General features: G+C 51.1%; 4 protein-coding genes across 9 annotated transcripts; 3 read left to right on the top strand and 1 right to left on the bottom strand.

Annotated features, from left to right (window-relative positions):
• The first annotated feature begins 2144 nt into the window (after window positions 1-2144).
• On the top strand, window positions 2145-5058 carry PV09_04398 (uncharacterized protein). Its single transcript, XM_016357731.1, has one exon. The coding sequence runs from the start codon at window positions 2284-2286 to the stop codon at window positions 4852-4854; it is 2571 nt and encodes an 856-aa protein (XP_016214523.1). The 5' UTR covers window positions 2145-2283; the 3' UTR covers window positions 4855-5058.
• Window positions 5059-5148: 90 nt separating this feature from the next.
• Window positions 5149-7730, bottom strand: PV09_04399. Of its 6 annotated transcripts, XM_016357734.1 has the most exons (6): window positions 7482-7730; window positions 6547-7197; window positions 5705-6478; window positions 5515-5647; window positions 5356-5396; window positions 5149-5303 (listed from the first exon to the last, which is right to left on the bottom strand). In XM_016357734.1, the coding sequence occupies exons 1-4, from the start codon at window positions 7593-7595 to the stop codon at window positions 5624-5626; spliced, it is 1563 nt and encodes a 520-aa protein (XP_016214526.1). In that variant the 5' UTR covers window positions 7596-7730; the 3' UTR covers window positions 5149-5303; window positions 5356-5396; window positions 5515-5623. The 6 variants fall into 6 exon arrangements, with proteins under 6 accessions (XP_016214526.1, XP_016214527.1, XP_016214525.1 ...); XM_016357735.1 differs by lacking the exon at window positions 5356-5396; XM_016357733.1 differs by having other exon boundaries at window positions 5149-5396.
• On the top strand, window positions 5465-8760 carry PV09_04400 (uncharacterized protein). Its single transcript, XM_016357738.1, has 3 exons — window positions 5465-5662; window positions 5716-6777; window positions 6832-8760. Exon 3 carries the CDS (start codon window positions 7605-7607, stop codon window positions 8160-8162), a length of 558 nt encoding a protein of 185 aa, XP_016214530.1. The 5' UTR covers window positions 5465-5662; window positions 5716-6777; window positions 6832-7604; the 3' UTR covers window positions 8163-8760.
• A 1099-nt stretch (window positions 8761-9859) lies between these two features.
• PV09_04401 (uncharacterized protein) lies at window positions 9860-13072 on the top strand. The gene is made up of 4 exons (XM_016357739.1): window positions 9860-11493; window positions 11549-11818; window positions 11865-12009; window positions 12063-13072. The coding sequence occupies exons 1-4, from the start codon at window positions 10282-10284 to the stop codon at window positions 12992-12994; spliced, it is 2559 nt and encodes an 852-aa protein (XP_016214531.1). The 5' UTR covers window positions 9860-10281; the 3' UTR covers window positions 12995-13072.
• Window positions 13073-15486: the final 2414 nt, after the last annotated feature.

Below are 15486 nucleotides of genomic sequence, written 5' to 3' on the forward strand. Positions count from 1 at the left end.
GTACGTCACTAGCGACTTCGAGGGCCATTCTTTGACTGCTCTCACGGGAGTCATGTCCAACCTGATCGCTGGCCTGTTCAAGTTGCCTCTGGCTAAGATTCTTGATGTCTGGGGACGGCCGCAAGGCTTTCTTCTCATGGTCTGCGTCCAAACTATTGGTCTGATCATGATGGCAGTGTGCAATAACGTCACCACGTATTGCGCCGCGCAAGTCTTCTACTGGATCGGGCACAACGGCATGGCTTATTCGCTCGATGTCTTCATCTCCGATACGTCGAGCTTGAAGAACCGAGGTCTCATGTACGCCTTTGCCTCCTCCCCGTACATTGTAACGACATGGGTAGCTGGCCCTGCAGCTGAATCTTTTGTGCGTCATGCGGGATTCCGATGGGGATTCGGCACGTTCTGCATAGTCACACCCGCTATGTGCGTGCCACTGTTTCTTCTGTTTATGTGGAATTATGCCAAGGCGAAGAGGGCAGGCCTCTCACCTTCACGTACGAGTGACCGCAACATAATTGAGTCCCTCAAACACTACACCATCGAATTCGACCTTCCAGGTCTTCTTCTCCTCACGGCCGGTCTTGCCCTTTTGCTCTTCTCGCTAGCATTGTATAGCTACCAGAAAGAGAAATGGAGGTCCAGTTTGACTCTTGGAATGCTCGTTGGGGGTGTTACAGCACTAATCGTCTTTGGTGTCTACGAGAAATATTCCGCACCTAAGACTTTTATGCCATGGGAGCTTCTGACCAACCGTACAGTGCTTGGCTCCTACGTGCTATCTTCAATTATTTTCGTCGAGTTCTATCTCTGGGAGAGTTATTTCTTCAGCTTCCTGCTAGTCGTCAACAACTTGTCTATCACGAACGCTACTTATATTGCAAATATATACTCGATTGGGTCGTGTCTTTGGGGAATCATAACTGGAGTTGTGATCAAACATACAGGCCGCTTCAAACACCTTGCACTCTTCTTCGGCTTCCCAGTCACGGTTTTAGGTGTTGCTTTGATGATCCACTTCCGGCAATCAGATTCCAAAATTGGCTTCGTGATCATGTGCCAATTGTTGATCGCGATAGCTGGCGGTACCTTGGTCATTTGCGAGCAGATAGCGGCTCTTGCAGCCACTACACATCAATATGTTGCTGCCGTTCTTGCAGTTGAAGGAATGTTCGCGAGCATTGGCGGCGCCATCGGCCAAGCAATTGCTGCCACCATCTGGACCTCTGTCTTTCCCAGAAAGCTTGAAAAGTACTTACCTCGGGAGTCTCAAGACCAAATGATGGATATTTACAACAGTATAAACATCCAGATCAGTTATCCACCGGGCACGCCCACCCGTGATGCTATCGTCAAGGCATACGGAGACGCGCAGAAAGTGATGCTTATCGCCTCAACGTCTGTGCTTAGCCTTGCCATGGTTGCCATTTGTTGCTGGCGGGATATCAAAATCAAGACGGTTGAGCAGGTGAGGGGACGGGTCATATAAAGGATAAATTATCTCTCATCACTGGGAGGCGGAGCAGCTTCTGGATTGAACAATTTGCCAATCAACGTTTCCTTCGGCTCTACGCAGGCATGGCGAAGCGGAATACTTTCATAAGTTGATACTCCCTCGTGGCTTGAGCAACATCACTGAACCGTGTTCCATCTGGCTGCCTCCTTAAGGTGTCTAACGGGGTGTAAGGTAGCGGAAGAAATAGCTTCTTTTATTGACTCTCGCGCATGCTTGAAATGAGGACGACACTGTAATCAGAAACTCCAAACGACAAATCTGAAAGCTTCTATGTTCTACAGCTTGGTTTCTCACCAATCACTCTCGTGACGTGCAACAGAAACTTTTTTTTTGTTTGAATGTTTCCCGGCTGCGGCCATGGCAAAGGACCTTTAAATTAAATGCCTGACGGTGGAAGCGTCCAGGACCAGGGCCATCATGGTGGCCATAGCCCCGGCCGTGGATGCCGAGCTACGGTGCCGATTGGTGGAAAGACGGTGATTTGCCCTCGAGTTAACAAAAGGAGGATGGCCCAGGTGAAGGGAGAACCAGAAGAAGCTTCGCGGGGCTGTTGACCGCTGATCGCGGCGCGGGCACGCGGGCGCCGAAAGTCGTCAGCGAGTCGTCCCGAGTCAGTGAACGGCGCCGTCTCGAAATGTCATGGCTGTATGCTCCCGACCTCGTCCATCTCAATCCACAGAAGCATGCGATTCTCTTCATTGAGCCCTTGACGCAGGCTGTTGCCCTGTGTGAAGCGGTCTCACTGCTGATGGGATAACTCAACTACAATGCTTGATTCTGCAGCTGACCTCGGCCAACTGGGCGCTCCGCCCACGAAGTCTGCAACACCGCAGGCGACTGCGACGGTGATCGGGAAGCGCAAACGAGTTGTGCCCGATGCCTTGAGGCGTCGCACGGCTGTCTCTTGCGATCGCTGCAAGCTGAGGCGTGCAAAATGCATCCGCAACACGCCCGGCGAGAAGTGCTCCAATTGCGCCGGCGCCGGTGTGCACTGCGAAAGCACGCTGCCAAGGAAACACAGAGTGTACGGCAGCCTCGAAAGTCTGAGTCTGAGGTATCGCGCTCTCGATGCCTTGGTCAAGGGCCTGCTGCCGGAGGAGGATCTTCATGATGTAGAGTCCCTTCTTAAGATCGGCAAGGCGAGAGGAATTCCCATGCCGGATCCCGAATCTACAGAAACGAACCCGGAGATCTTTCAAAACTCGCCTCAGGCTCCACCTACGCCCGCTCCGGACTCTGTCCGGGAGGAATTCAGGACGTCGAACTCGTCCACGCCTCCACTGAAGGCAACGCCGAAGCGAGTGCGGGACGAGAAGTTGATCCACGCGCCGCACGGGGTCGGACACTATGTTGGTCCGTCATCCTCACTAGGATTTGCGGCCGTTGTTCGCAAGATGGTTGCTCGAATCAGTCACAACCCGAAGTTTTTGCTGTCCAGGCGACAACAGAAAACCCTCCAGGCTGAGTTCGTCAAACCCACGAGCAGCGGACCTTCAGAAGCGCAACGCCGAGTCTCGGCGTCATCCATCGACGCGAATTCAGCGCTTCGCCCCCAGGATGGAGGCTTGTATTTGCGCGTCCTCGATGCCCAAGACAAAGAAGATCCCACAGAGGCGGTGTTTACTCTGCCAGACAAGCAAACAGCAGATACCCTTAAACAGGCCTTCTTCGACCATGTTCATCCTAACTATCCTCTTTTTCACCAGACCATGTTTCAGCTACGCTACGAAGCAATGTGGAAGTCGGAAACACCACCAGATGAATCGGATCCTGGCTGGATATGCGTACTGTCGCTCATCTTTGTCTTTGGCTCACAAGAGCTTGATCCGTTTGGAAGTCAGGCGACAGCTATTCAAAAGCGTTATCTGAGAATCGCTAGATGCTATGTGGATCACCTTGTTTCGACCACCAGTCTGCAAAATATTCAGGCTCTAATGTTGCTACAACTATACTACCACAATGTTGGCGAGCGAAACGCGTCTTGGATGTTGCTGGGATGCGCATCCCGAATGGCCATCGCATTAGGAATGCATAGAGAAGGAGCAAACGTCGGTTTCGACGAATTGGAGCAGAACATCAGGAAGCAGATATGGTGGACCGTCTACGTGTTCGAACGAAACTTGTGTATTATTCTTGGTCGCCCATCAGCAATTGAGGAGTCGGAGGTTACCATCACCTTCCCGGAAGAAGCTATTGAAAGCAGCATTTGCTTGCCACGCCTAACAGCTGTCACAGTTGAGCTGACACGATTGGCTTTCCGCGCGAAACAGCAGATCTACAACGCATCCGAAGTACGATCTCCTAGTGACGGAGACGCGTTGACGGCAAGCGCTCAGCTTCTACTCCATGAGTTACAACTCTGGCATGACAGGCTTCCTTCGCACCTACGAGTAGGCAGAAGTGCTGTTCATATCCAGCAACGTCGTGCAGTATTACTGCTCAATATCCTATATCATCACGTGCGAGCTCTCGTCACTAGACCATTCCTTATCAGTCGTGTCAATAAGCAGATTGATATGGTCGAGCAGCAGGACGCAGCAAAGCCGAGCCTGACGAGCATATCAAACGAAGCTGTTAGGCTGGCTGACCAGTGTGTAACAGACGCTCAGGCCGTAATCGCTCTTGGGACGTGTCTTTACAAAGAAGGCATTTTGAACGGCACAAGCTGGCTCGACGTCTACTACATCTATCAGTCATGCTTTGTTATGTGTCTCAACTTTATTCCGCAGCTTGCCGACATACCCGAATCTCCAGAAGACCAGGCACGTAAAGCTTCTGTGGATGAGCTTCTGACACTAGTTGGAAACATGCCACTAGCCGCAACGTTCCGAACTTTGGTTCAAGTCGGCTGCCAGTTCGCTAGTCTGGTTGGAGCACTCAGTGACCCACGTCCAGAATCAACCGCGACGCCTAAGACGGCTACAAACCATGAAATTTTCCCCAGCAGCTCTTCCTCGTCTGTTGCTCCAGTCAGTGCACCGGCATACCCTCGGAACGTTTTGCCGCTGCACATGGAGACATATCACTCGCAGCCTCCCGCGCAAACCAGTTTAGGAGCCAGCGTCAACCAGCAAGATTGGATGAACGCGACTCAGATCCCGTGGGACTTTCTTGGCCGCACCACCTACGGCCAAGCTCACGGCTTCTCGCAGGAGTGGTACGCCGTGCAGGCAGGCACTTATGACGACATGATGTTCCCCACTGTTGTTGGCGGCACGTTCGGACACGGATCTCTTCAAAACGAATGGGGTAGCAATGGGTTCAGGATCGGCGACGACTGTGCAGCTGCGCAGCCTCAAGTCGCAAAAGACGTGTATGTTCCAGGTTATCAAACATGAAATTTGGCTCGGCAACGGCAGGAGTTGCATGACGTGTTCCAAAGCTACAAACATGATGAACAGTCAAGAGCTCAAGATGTATAAAACTACGATAGACAGTGCCATTACTATGTTTTACGACAGCTGACCCAGACCTCGGCTGCCGGCTTTGATCGTATAATCAACAAGACCAACACATTTTTGGCGGAAATCCGCCGACGTGACAAACACTCCGATGCTCAAATCAAACCTTCTCTGCCAAGGTCCCTACCTCCCTCTCCCCCCCCTTCCCCCCCTGTTTCTTTTCCTTTTTTTTCCCCTCCCTAGACCGCCCATTATTCGCATGCTTCTAAAATGGCTCTGGCCCCATTCGAATAGCTCGTGTCTCTATCCGGACTAGTTTCTCAAATCTCTAGCTCGAATTTCGGTCAGACGTGACGTCAGCCTCTCACTTATATATGCCACGACCTCTGTCCTCACACGTCAGGCCAGTGCCTTTGCAAGTCGAGCTCGGGCATTTACTCTTTTTCCAGCCATGAACTGGCCCAGTGTAATACACGATACTTGAGTGAAGTGGTAAGCCAAGGGAGATGCACATCTTGTTATACAATCTATGTGTAATTCTTTCCAAAAAAAAAAAAAAAAAAAAACGCCGGCAGTTGCTCAGTGAGGCAGACTTACAAAGCGTATTTTTGAGTCCATTGATTCCTTCTTCTCTCGTTTCGGTCTACGGATTTGTGCAAAATCATTCGAGGGCCTTGACACTTGGATGGAAAATATTATAATACTGTTACGGCGACTTGACATATTTATACTGCACCGATGTTTGGTAAGTAGGCCAGCAAAACAATGGTTGACAAACTTAACTTACCTTCCGTGTAGGAGGCTTGGACTTGATCAGCGTGACCATGTTCTCGAATATCTTGCGATGAACCACACCTCGCTGATTGTCGACGTAACCAGGTCTACCCTCAACAACGCACTGCCACTCGAATCTTGTCGCCAGGCAAATTTGCGCACTGGGAATTGGGAACGTGTAAAATCTGTCTTCACGCTCACCATCAATCCTAGAGGACGAATCCCACCATGCCATGATTCTCTCAGAAAGCTCTTGTGTTTCCTGCTCGAGTATCTGGGCGTCATCCGCCCATGGATCAAGGCTCACCATCAACCTGTTGAGGTTGAGCTGAAGTGACCATAAAGCGCACGGCAACTCGTGAAGATTGAGAATGGTATCGTCCCTCTTCGCCTGTTCTCGGAGTTCCTCCTCCCACCGGTAGCTGAACTCTTTAACGCTGTGCATTTCCTCCAAAACTCGAAGTTTTTCGACGGCATCACATGGTCCGTTCCCCATAATGTGTTCCTTTGCGATGCGAATGTAACGCGGAAGCTTAGTCTGCGCAGAGAGCATGGAGGTGACGAACCTATTTTGTCGTTGCAGCAACAAGATTATTCCCTCCCATTTTGGATCTTCGAGAAAGCAATCGATCTGGCGAAGGAAGCATTCATTGACTAATGGACCGAACTGGCTTGCGAGAAGGCTCATTTCAAGCTCGGAATACGTCGCGGGGTCACGCATTTGAAGAAGGTGCATCAGACCAAGAGTGTGATATGACCAGCGGCCTGACGTTTCATTCTGGAGGAGCTACCAAGGGTCAGTGATACTTCCTTATCCCATAGAGGTTCAGATGCAAGGCGCGCGATAGGACATACCTCAAAAAGTTGCAGCACGGCCGTGGCCAGGAGTATATCCGGCTGCAATCTCCTCTCGACGTCATTGAGAGCCATCTGGAGGTCCTTTAAAGCTATGCCATAGAGTTTAAAAACCGTCGCCTCGGAGACGCCCGACGACGGACACATTTCGCGTTTGTATTGAGCCATGGTGCAATTTACCGTGCTCCGTACAAGCTCGCTAGATCCATAATAAGCAGGAACAAAATCAAGGTATGACGGCTCTCTGAATCCTTTCAACCAGTCGCCTAATTTGGCCTCGTACAGATGAAGTGAAGCACCTTTGCCGATATGAACGGACGCAAGACCGGAAAGGAGAAAGACGTCGAAGCCATGCTCGATGCGAGCGGCTTCATAATCGCGCTTGGGAAGATCTGGAATTATAACGCTTCTCCTCGGCGTAGCCGATGAATTCTTGCCGTTCGTTTTATCAGGCTCAGCCGGGTTGCTGCCACCTTGCTCGGTACGGTGTTGATCCTCTTTTGAGCCCTTGATGTTGACGAAGCGAATCTCCCTCGGACGCTTGCTCCTCTCGGCGATGGCAAAACGCTTGGCTTGCGATCGGATTTGCCGTCGTTTATCTTTCGTGGACTTCGCCGACTCATCTATGAAGACGAAGGCGGGTTTTTCAGCCTGTGCAGATTTGGCGATTGCTCTACTCATCGATGAAGAAGGTGAAAACAAACAAAGGAGGTTTGATGCTGCATCTGCTGACCAAAACTTGTACGGGAAAGATGCCGACTATAAAAGGGGCATGCAGCGGGCTGCCGTGTCGAGATAGTATTTGATCAGCAGAAACAGACCGCACCACTGGATTATACGCCAGAGCACGTCGCAGAAAGACGTTATTCAGTTCTGCTATATGCTCTTATTTCCGGCGTGAGGGGACATGATGAAGCGGTCTGTGTCTATCTTACCTGCGCTAAAGCCGATGTAATGAAGTGTCCTGCGACAGCGCTCTGTGCATTACCTCTGCTAGATTCGGCTGAGTCCGGCTGGCCTTCGCCACTTGGTGAGGTTGGAGAAAGCATGGGTGGGTTATGAAAAAGCCATTGAACGAAGGTCTTTCGTCCCTACTGAATCACACACCCTTCGTCATCAGACGACGACCCGGCGCTGGACCGGTCTCAGAGGCTATCCTGCTGTCGACGGAGCGCACTGCTCGGGAGTTTTTGGACCAGTTCGCTGTCCGCGGCCCCAGAGCTAGAACGGTCGGCCGTTGCGCAGGCGTGTCAAAGAAGGCTAGCTTTTACCAAGAAGATCGACAGACTAGTTCTAAGCCGGAATCGTCTCCGCACATGCCGGCTTCCTTCTGGCAGACTCTCAAAAGGCCAGCGCCGGCCGTCAGCACCGTCGGCTGCAAATCCTGCCAGGCCTCAAGCGCACCCAAAAAAAGAGTGTCAGCTTGGACTCGGGCTTCACGGACGGCCCCAAGCAAAAGTCTTGGCGTTTGGCAGGGCTTAGACTGTGCGCTCGCCGCTAACCACGGTATCCGCTTCTCCAAGGGGTGTCCCATGCAAATGTCTGTAAGGCTGATGACTTATAGCGGGCATTGGGGTGAACATGCTAAGTTAAGAGACAAGCCTAAGATTACTTAACAAGTCGCCCTTTCTTCGACTGAAGCAACCGATTCTGGTAATCCCATGACCCTTTACGCTTGCTGCCGCGTCATGAGAATATGTCGTGCAGCCACTTCACGCTATCTTCTTCTTTTTTTATCAAGGGGCTGTCAGCACACATGTTTAGGAATCACAGCAAGAATTTTTGTTTCTTTATTTGCGGGAACAGTGTGGCACTGGTCCCCTTGGTGCACGGGTTTTGGATCCTTGTCACACAGTCGATTGAACAGCTCTTCGGCTTAGAAGCCGGAGGTCCTTCCACACGTGCTGTGCCACTAACGAACTGGAGGAGCAAAGTTCTTCAAGTGTTGTTTCGCACTAGACAATCATATGCGCGCTCTGTACGCCATTCGCACATCTTGGCTGTGCTGCCATCACTTGAGCTGGGACCTTGCATGAACAATGCAGAGGTTGAGCAGCGTTGCACACGGGTCGGCTCATGAGTGATACTCGCTTGCAAGCGTCGGCTGTGGTCTTCTCCCCGTGTCGTAGCAATTACTTCCAGAATACCGACTGTATGGACCTATTCTGCTTTGGACGACGACCTATATGATTGCGTGACCACTATCACCTGTGTGCGATTCGTAATAGTAGAAATCGAAAGTGCGGGCTTTGCAAGTCTGCGACAGATATGGCGCCTGCTTCGAGCTCAGCTACAATGTGCGCCCTCTTGATCATCAAAACCCCGTTCACTTTCTCACTTCACATTCAAGATCCTTGCATCAATACGTCTTGGTTCTGAATCTGCTCCCAGGACGCAAACCCGCCATATCACCCGTTGTTGCGATCATTTGCGGAACGGGGATGCAACAGAAGAGCATGGTCACGGCCGGAACTTTCGGCATGAAAAGTACTTTTCGACTGATCTGCGGCTCTCAACCGACATGGTTATCATGGGCATCATCTCGTTGAGGGACGAGGCAACACGAGCATAGAAGGATGTATATCTAGAGGGTTTTGATCCATTGTGCACTGTAAAGCAGCAAATGTGCTCAAAATGAAGGCTGCCATCTTAACTAGATGCATGTAATGTGCAGCATTTGTGTTGTAGTCAATATGCCTTGCTAGGTGCGGGAACTTCCGTAGTGGGATCTGGCTGGGTCCGCACTGAAGGCGAGGATGTCGTCAAAGGGAGTGAATTTTGCGTTCGTGGATGCGGACGGCCTCTTCGGGAAACAGTTCGTCGAACAGGTTCATCCCGTGGTTGAAGCCTTGAGTTCCCATGGCTGTGTTAATTTTGTTCACGCGAGATTTGGCATAGAAGCGGCTTCAGTAATTCCGTGGCGTGGTTGCTACATGCGAAGCTCGATGTGCATCTTGAATCTTCCATGGCACGTAACCGGCACCTGAAAGCCGTTGGAAAACAGACTGACATACAGTATGATCAATGACCCGCTTGACAAGCACTGATGCGCGCAGACTCGTCATTCCAGGTGCTTGGAGGTGTGCGAGATGTACGAAGATGGGAAAAGAGCACGAAGAATGGTCAGGGTCTTGATGGTCAGCCCACATCCATTCCCCAGACAGCAAACGGTCGATCATGTAAAGATCGGTTAAACGCGAAGGACGACTCCGGACACCCGAAGTGTTTTGTTGCCTGAGGCAGCCATCGGCGTCCCTACGCTTCTCAAGCATGCAAATATTACGAGCCATTCTGCCTTGTTGCTTGGGAAGTCGAACGGCCAGTTCACAGCTTGAGCCGGCACAATCTTGTGCAGATATGGAACACGGCTAGTGGAGCACAAACGCTTTGCTTTGAGTCTGTTGTTTTTCCTCCGATTCCAGGTTCTTGGAATACAGCCACACGTTCGCCTCTCACGTGTTTGTTGGCGCCATCCCACCGGAGTACCCAAACGACTTGCCACTGCTGCTAACTTCCTCGCCGGACGCAACCTGAGACAGCTACAATGGTGCCAATCCGCCTGCGTTTTGTCTGATGGAAGCCTTGCTGCGTCTCTTCTTCCTCTCCGTCGTGTTCCTCAAAGCCCCAGGTTGCAAGGATCCTGGTGCAACACGTGAGCTGCTGCTGCCAGCGTGCTAAGTTATTGAACATGCCCCATCGTGATTGAAGTCCATCGATTAACTGTGGGTAATCTCTATGGCGGACGATGTCGCCGTTTCACCAGCAACCAGACCGACACGATATCAATGCCCGCAATGCGAACGTAGCTTCATTCGCCGCGAGCACTTGCGACGGCACTCCGCGATCCATGTTGCAACAGCTGCGTTCATCTGCCATAAATGTCTCAAGCGCTTTACAAGAAGCGATGTCCTGACGCGTCACGAAGCAACGCACTTTGTAACCTCAAGTGGACGCAAGCAGAAAGGAATGCGCTCATGCAAAGCTTGTGTCGTGGCCAAGTCGCGATGTTCTTCGACACTGCCATGCTCGCGATGCATCGACAAGATGATAGATTGTCAGCCGCAGACAACCCCAAGAGGGCATTCAAGACCAGTAGATGAGGAAGATGCAGCGGCTCGACGAAGTTCTGCACCGCTTCTGCCCAGTGGCAACGACAGTCCAGTTTCCGTCGACTACTGCACGCCACCTTCGACTAGCACGGTGCCAACCTCGCAATCTACTCCATGTCAGCAAAGCCAAATTACTTCAGTGCTCTCAACCTTTGATGTTATGCTAGAGAGCGTGCAGCAGACTGAAGATGTCTCCATGCAGGGTAATGTTGCTGGTTCTGCGAGCATGGCCTCACTGAGCACGCCCAATGATCCGCTGGGACCGTCCTCTATCGCCAGCAGCGACGTGCCGCACTTAGCCGTCAGCGCCAATGAGTCTGGAGTGGAGCGCGTCATGCGGAGCAGCGAATTGTATGTAGACAGTGACGGTGCAAGACTCCCGAGAATCAAAAGACCGCACGCAACCCGAGCTGGAAGGCCACCACTTCGGACACAAGCAAAAAGCAATAACCCATTCTGCTTCCCTATCTCAAGGCCACTGACACCAGAACTTGAGGATGAGTCCTTGCGTTTTCGTTCTTTCTTGCGGCAGGATGCCTGGGAAGAGATGAGGGATCGTTTCGAGAGCTACTGTCTGACACCATCAGCTGTTTTCCCATCTTTCTCGTCCAGTCACTTTCCAAACCAGCACGACTTTGAAGTCATGATATTAGGATACTTCGACAATTTTCACCAAATACTCCCTTTACTTCATCTGTCGACATTGACGCTGGACCGTTCATCATGGCTCTTGGCGCTAGGCATTGCAACAATCGGCAGTCATTTCCTTCAAGGGGATTCAAAATTCAGATATGTGGACACCATGCACGAGTTTCTCCAAAGGGCTTTGGTGTTTGCGGCAAGTGTAGCGCTAAATCACCTGGTGCGCGATTTCCATGCTGATTCTCTTGCAGGCTGAGCACGAGAACGAACCAATTGACACAGGTCATGTTACTGCCAAGCTCTTGCATAGCATCGGCATGATGTTTTCTGGTGACAGAAATTGCTTGCAGAAGGCTAGAAGTTGGCGTGCAGATCTAGTCACAGCGTACAAGATGCTATGCAGCGCTGCTTGCCGTCATGGCAGCTTAATTGCAACTAATGACGAGGATATCCTAACGGTCAGTAGCTGGCTCGAGTGGATCACCGTCGAGCGCTACTGTCGGCTGGCGTATTCCATTTGGGTAAGAATACAGCATGGTAACAACATCGCCTCTGACAAAGTAGCAGATGATTGATTCGATGTGGTCTTATCTTCTGAAGGAGGACGCCTTTCTGCCCTCAATGCTTCCAACAATCCCTCTGCCGTGCGCAGAAATACTCTGGGATGCGCCTTCTGCAAAGCAATGGCGAGAAATCGCCGTGATAGCAGGCAGTATGTCGACTTTGCCCTCCTGATGGTCTTTCTAGGATAACTCACAGTTCCAGCAACATCATCCCTCAAAAACTCTGTTAAAGACATCTTCGTCCGCCGAGAGGTGCGATCCACACTTGGGGAATTCAGTCGTATCTTGTTGATACACGGATTGTACCATCACATGCGGCACATTAAGGGGGTCCTGGAAAGCGATCTGGAATGGTCTACTGTCGGCATTGATCACGATGTCAGCGCTGGAATGCCATGGTGGACCTGGCCTCCAACACTCTCATCGTATCACAAATGGCGTGAAGCCTCATGCGATTGCTTAGACACTTTGCACTGGAGAGCGAACAGCGTCGTTGGTGCTGCGTCTGGGCTTGAACATCCGACCGTCGCCCATTTGCATCTTGCGCGCATTGTTCTTCTCACCCCATATGGCGAAATACAAGACTTTGCAACGTCGCTCATGTCGCAAAACAATGAGATATGCCAAAGACGGCTGGAATTGACGACGATTGTGCGTACCTGGGCTCAACAAGATTGCGCGAAAGCTCGACTTGCCATCATCCATGCTGGAGTCACCTTCTGGCATCTGAGACGCTTCAGCGTTGGCGCCTTTTACGAAGCTCATGCCGTGGTGCTGGCAGCTTTGGTTTTGTGGGCATTCGCCATATTTACCGAGCGTCAGCCTCTGCAAACTCACAGCCCAAGCACCCCCTGCACGACGACAACAAGCTCCAAAAATCCTCTTCCGGCTTCAATCAATCTAGATCGTCCATGCGACGATGAGCTGGTTCAGGCCTTCATTCAAGAAGGAACACGGATACCAGCAATGATCGGAGGTGTAGGAGATATATGCTCTCCACTGGGTCCTCTACGTATCCTCGAACAAGCCATGGATATCCTGAGAACTTTTGACAACTGGGGCATCGCCGCGGAAGCGACAGACTTTCTCTCTAGATTGTCACAAGTCGACTACGCAGCTCTGATGGCAGTTTAGTGTTTTCAGATTGAAATTCAGATTATCCTGGCGCCATAATAATTATGCTTGAGCAAAAGTTCTTAATTTCTATCATTACTTACACCAGCTTCTTTAAACCAACCCGCATCTGCCCTCTCCCGCCTCTGTTCGCTCGCAAAAAATATGGAATGAAATGCAGCTCGTTGGTGCCAATTTTCTCATCAGCTGCGCTAAGTGGCTGGTAGACGACCTGCTCAGAGCCCGGCAAAGATGCCGCATGAATTTGTCGAACATAAATCCCGCCCTTGGCCTTAATTCTCGGAAATTCGCCTCCTATATGATCGTCTTTTTGTATGTCTACAGTCAACTCTGTATTCTTGAGGTCGAGGTGAGTTGACTTGAAGTGGTCTTTGACCCATGGGTTGTCGATGTCCTCGACACAGAATATTAGGGGACCTCGAGCTAACGCAACTGTGTTGGCATTTGCTTCCGGTTGTGAGATGACGCGGATTTCGAGCGGTATGGAGAGCTTGAAGGCCCTGTGCGTCTTCAGATAGGCCGATGGGATCTCGATATAGCCTTTCTCAGACTGAAGATCTGCTTGCGGAAAAATCTTGCAAGCAGTTAGCGATGAATTCGCTAGAACACACACCAGATCTTACCTCGTAGCCTTTTGCCCAGCCAGGAACTCTAATGCGTATTGCGACTTGGACATCTCCGGCAACGTCGAGGTCGAACTGGATGTTCCCTGTCGATGGATAATCCGTTTGCTGAGAGAGTTTGACATCACCTCGACTGGTCGACACAAGCAGTGTTGCTGAGGTGAAAAGGTGGACATCGATATCTACGTGAACGCTTTCCGGCTTATCATTGACCTTGGCATCCCAGACGTAGCCGCCTAGTGAGCCAAGGAGTCTCAATATATTCGGTGGACAACAAGCGCACGTGAACCACACCTCGCGCTTGGATAGGTCTCTGTCGCTACTACCAAGCTGATTGACATACGTAAACTTGCTACCATCACAACTCATACCGGTCATCACTGCGTTGTATAACTCAAGCTCAAGAACATCAGCATACCGGTGGTCAAGGTCCAAGTGCAACAAGCGGTTAGCGAGTAGCATGACACCAATAGACGCACAAGTTTCGTTGTAGCACCCCCCCTCGTCTGTGCTTTGGGGCAGGAAATACTCGTCTCCGAAACCTTCCCACTGCTTCATCGCCCCTATGCCTCCAGTCACCGACATCTTTCGTTGAACCATGTTATTCCACAGCGTGGCTAACGTCTCCCTGTAGTCCACACTATCTCTGTCAGGAAATCGCATGAGATCCGCAGCGGCTGTCAGGAGATACATGGCTCGTACTGAGTGTCCAACAATCTCCCGCTGTTCGCGAAGAGGCTTGTGTGCCTGTTGGTACCAGTACGAGCGTCGTTGTGGGTAGTGGTTCGGCCGTTCAAAAGGCCGCTCATCACGCTTCTCTGCTTCCACGTCGTAAAAATGTCGTCCGTTGCAGCCTGTTGGATTCCCGCGCTCTTCGATGAAGTATCTTGCCAGCGCAAGATGCCGCGAATCCTTCGAATGGGCGTAGAGTCGAAGGAGCGCGAGTTCTATCTCAGGGTGACCTGGATAGCCATGGATCTGGTTCTGTTCAGGCCCGAACGTGGTGCACATAAGATCGACGTATCTGAGTATGGGCTGCAGAAGCCGCTGGTTGCGAAACAGGTTTTCGTGCGCGAGGGCTGCTTCGATCAGATGGCCCGCATTGTACAGCTCGTGCATGTCGCGGAGGTTCGAGTATCGCTGCTCTGGAGCCACCACTGTGAAGTGAATGTTTATGTATCCGTCATCCTGTTGCGCATCTCTGATCATGTCCACAAGCTCGTGAACAGCAGCTTCAACCTTTTCGTCTTTGTGATCGTGCAAGAAGTAACATGCGCCTTCAATCCATTTTGCCACATCACTGTCCCAGAATAGGTGGTTCGGAATGGGCCAATGATCAGGTTCATCATTATAGCACGCCTTGTACTCGAGCTTGAAGGCATCATAGCGGCCTGTGGTCTTGAGAATGTTGAGCTGAAGAGGCAGGGTATTATGCCATGCAACACGTCGCGTTCGGCCAAGAAGCGAACCATCGGACAGTTTTGTATGTACGAACGAGGTTTGTGGGTATGTCATGGCGGTTGTAGTTCATATAAACTTGGAAGAATGAGCTACACGCACTTTGATCTTGAGTATGTGAAATCCCACATGAGAAAGAATGGCTGTCATGAAAACATCTACATAGAATGGCTTCTACGATGGACTAGCACAAACTTTTACACGTCACTATATAAACTTCGGGATAGCAAGCGCCGATCGGATGAGTTGGAACGTTAGTGCTGTCGTCAGTGGACGAACTCATCTCTATTCCGCTGGGCATTCCGGTGGGAGACAGGGTGTTCAGTCCGATGGGCGTGTGCCATTCCTCGACCACACTGTTCCTCTTCCGTGATGATGGCTCCAAAACCCAGCCCCATCGTCCGTCATGAC

This window comes from Verruconis gallopava (assembly GCF_000836295.1).
Source record: "Verruconis gallopava strain CBS 43764 unplaced genomic scaffold supercont1.12, whole genome shotgun sequence".
In the NCBI taxonomy this organism is placed as follows: Eukaryota; Fungi; Ascomycota; class Dothideomycetes; order Venturiales; family Sympoventuriaceae; genus Verruconis; species Verruconis gallopava.